The 2,643-nt window shown below is 58.9% G+C and overlaps 1 protein-coding gene across 1 annotated transcript; it reads left to right on the top strand.

The window, feature by feature from the left end:
* Positions 1–277: 277 nt before the first annotated feature.
* On the top strand, positions 278–2,210 carry LOC116465484 (tetratricopeptide repeat protein 16-like; the record flags this gene model as incomplete). The annotated part of the gene is made up of 3 exons (XM_032148534.1): positions 278–628; positions 1,423–1,667; positions 2,069–2,210. Coding segments are annotated over exons 1-3 (536 nt in total), but the record flags the coding sequence as incomplete, so codon positions are not given.
* Positions 2,211–2,643: the final 433 nt, after the last annotated feature.

Here is a 2,643-nt window from a genome sequence, read left to right as displayed (position 1 = left end):
GCACTTTGGGAGGCCGAGGTGGGCGGATCACCTAAGGTCAGGAGTTCGAGATCAGCCTGGCCAACATAGTGAAACCCCGTCTCTACTAAAAAAAAAAAGAAGAAAATACAAAAATTAGCCAGGTGTGGTGGCACTCACCTGTAGTCCCAGCTACTCAGGAGGCTGAGGCGGAAGAATCGCTTGAACCCAGGAGGCAGAGGTTGCAGTGAGCCAAGACCACGCCATTGCACTCCAGCCTGGGTGACAGAGTGAGACTCCATCTCAAAAAGAAAAAAAGGCAGAAAGGGTGGAACATGGAGGGATGTGGGGGGCATGGAGGAGGCATGGTGTGATGCCACCCTGCTGAAGAAAGGCCTCTAGGTCCCGTGGCTCAGTTGGCCTGTGCCCCTGATGCCACCCCTGGCCTCCTGCAGCCCCACCTCTGCTACCGCGATCTGCACGGCGCCTTGCTGTTGAATCCCAAGCACCCGCAGGCCAGGATGCTGCTCCAGAAGATGGTGGCCCAGGCCCAGCAGGCGCGCCAAGACGCAGGGTTCCTGGCCGTGCAGGGCAAGCTGCAGCACGCACTGCAGCGGATCAACTATGCCATTGAGAACGACCCTCTGGACCCCAGTCTCTTCCTCTTCCGGTACTGCATGGGAAGGTGCTGGCCTTGGGTCTCAGGCCCTGCCCACCCACAGACTTTCTGTGTGGTTTAAGGAGAGTCCCTGACCCTCTCTAGGCCTCAGTTTCCCCAGCTAGCCTCTAACGGTCTTTCCCTACTTCCTACTGGGTTAAGGCATTGCAGAGGTGGTCTCTGTTACTGCTGGAAGAGGGATGGCAACAAATGTCCCAGTTACCCCAGGAATCCTAAAGCCCCAGCCTGCTAAGCAGTTCACGCTGGGTACTGAGCCCAGCTTAGTGGATGAGACTTAGGCTTGAGTCTGGTCCCAGGAACTTACCACATCCTGCTGCATTTCAGGAGGGAGTGCCGCTGCCCTGGCAGGAGTGATTCCAGGGGGCGGTCCACCCAGCCAATCTCTCCCTGTGCCAAGGGGCTGGGTTCAGTATCCCACAAGTGATTCAGTGACATGAGAGGCCACTGTGATTTCGGGCCAATTAACCTATCCAAACAGTGGTGGTAAAACATCTGCTTCGTGTACAAAATGCTTTAATGTAGAGACTGGCATACACCTGGCTCCCAAAAAGAAAGAGAGAGGGTATTTTTGCAAAAAATAAAATGATCAGTGCCTAGTGGGTTATCTGGGTAGCAGTCCAGAGCTGGCCCCATGGGACAAACCTAGCAAATGAGGTGGGGATCCCCACTGCCTCCATGGGTCAGGAGGCCCAGAGCCGGCAGTGGCTTGTCTGGCCACTCGCCAGTCGGTGGGGGTGCACTGGCCCTCATGTCCCTCCCGCTGTGTCCCACGCCCTCCCCCACAGGGGCACCATGTACCGACGGCTCCAGGAGTTTGATGGGGCAGTGGAGGACTTCCTGAAGGTGCTGGACATGGTGACCGAGGACCAGGAGGACATGGTGCGGCAGGCGCAGCGCCAGCTGTTGCTGACCTACAACGACTTTGCTGTGCACTGCTACAGGCAGGGCGCCTACCAGGAGGGCGTGCTGCTGCTGAACAAGGCCCTCCGGGATGAGCAGCAGGAGAAAGGACTCTACATCAACCGAGGCGGTGCGCAGCGACCAGGGCGTTGGGGGGGTTGCGGGGGAGCCTCGCCATCTCTAAGGCCCCCACTGGGCACTTGAGGCCCCTGGGGAGGGGGGGGAAGGAGGAAGGGAGAGAGGAAGGAAGCGAGCGAAGAGGAAATGTAACAGTGTCAGTATCCCAGGAGCACACTTTGGGAAATGTTACCTTAGACAAACTGGCTCCAGAACTCCTTAAAATGCTCAAAACAGACAGCTGGGGATCAGTGCCCAGATGCCCAGAAAACTAGAGGGGACAGGGACCGCAACCGCCTATGGGGGTTATCAGCCACCAGTTTCAGGCCCTGGTTCCCGGGCTGGAGCCGGCTGGGCTAGGGCTCCTGGGCACTGGGAGTTGGGGATCCACTCACCCCCGCCTCCGGACCCTAGATTGCTTCTTCCAGCTGGGCAACCTGGCCTTTGCCGAGGCAGACTACCAGCAGGCGCTGGCGCTGAGCCCGCAGGACGAGGGCGCCAACACGCGCATGGGCCTGCTGCAGGAGAAGATGGGCTTCTGCGAGCAGAGACGCAGGTGCGTGGGCTCCGGCCCCCACGGTGGGCGGGGCAGGCCCGAGGGCGGGGCGGGCAGGAGGCCAACTGCTGGGAGCCCTGGGTCAATCAAGTTGCTTCTCTCCACGGGCGCGATGGCTCACCCCTGTAATCCCCGCACTTTGCGAGGCCTAGGCAGGTGCATCGCCTGAGGTCGAGAGTTTGAGACCAATCTGGCCAATATGGTGAAACCCCATCTCTATTAAAAATACAAAAAAATTAAAAAATTAGCTGGGCGTGGTGGCGTGTGCCTGTAATCCCAGCTACTCAGGAGGCTGAGGCAGAGGAATCCCTTGAGCCAGGGAGGCGGAGCTGGCGGTGAGCCGGGATTGCGCCACTGCACTCCAGCCTGGGCGACAGAACGAGACTCTGTCCCAGAAAAAAAAGGCCGGGCGCGGTGGCTCATGCCTGTTATC

The sequence above is a fragment of the Hylobates moloch genome, unplaced genomic scaffold (assembly GCF_009828535.3).
Source record: "Hylobates moloch isolate HMO894 unplaced genomic scaffold, HMol_V3 SCAFFOLD_5603, whole genome shotgun sequence".
Taxonomy (NCBI): Eukaryota; Metazoa; Chordata; class Mammalia; order Primates; family Hylobatidae; genus Hylobates; species Hylobates moloch.
This window is presented reverse-complemented; position numbering and strand designations above follow the sequence as displayed.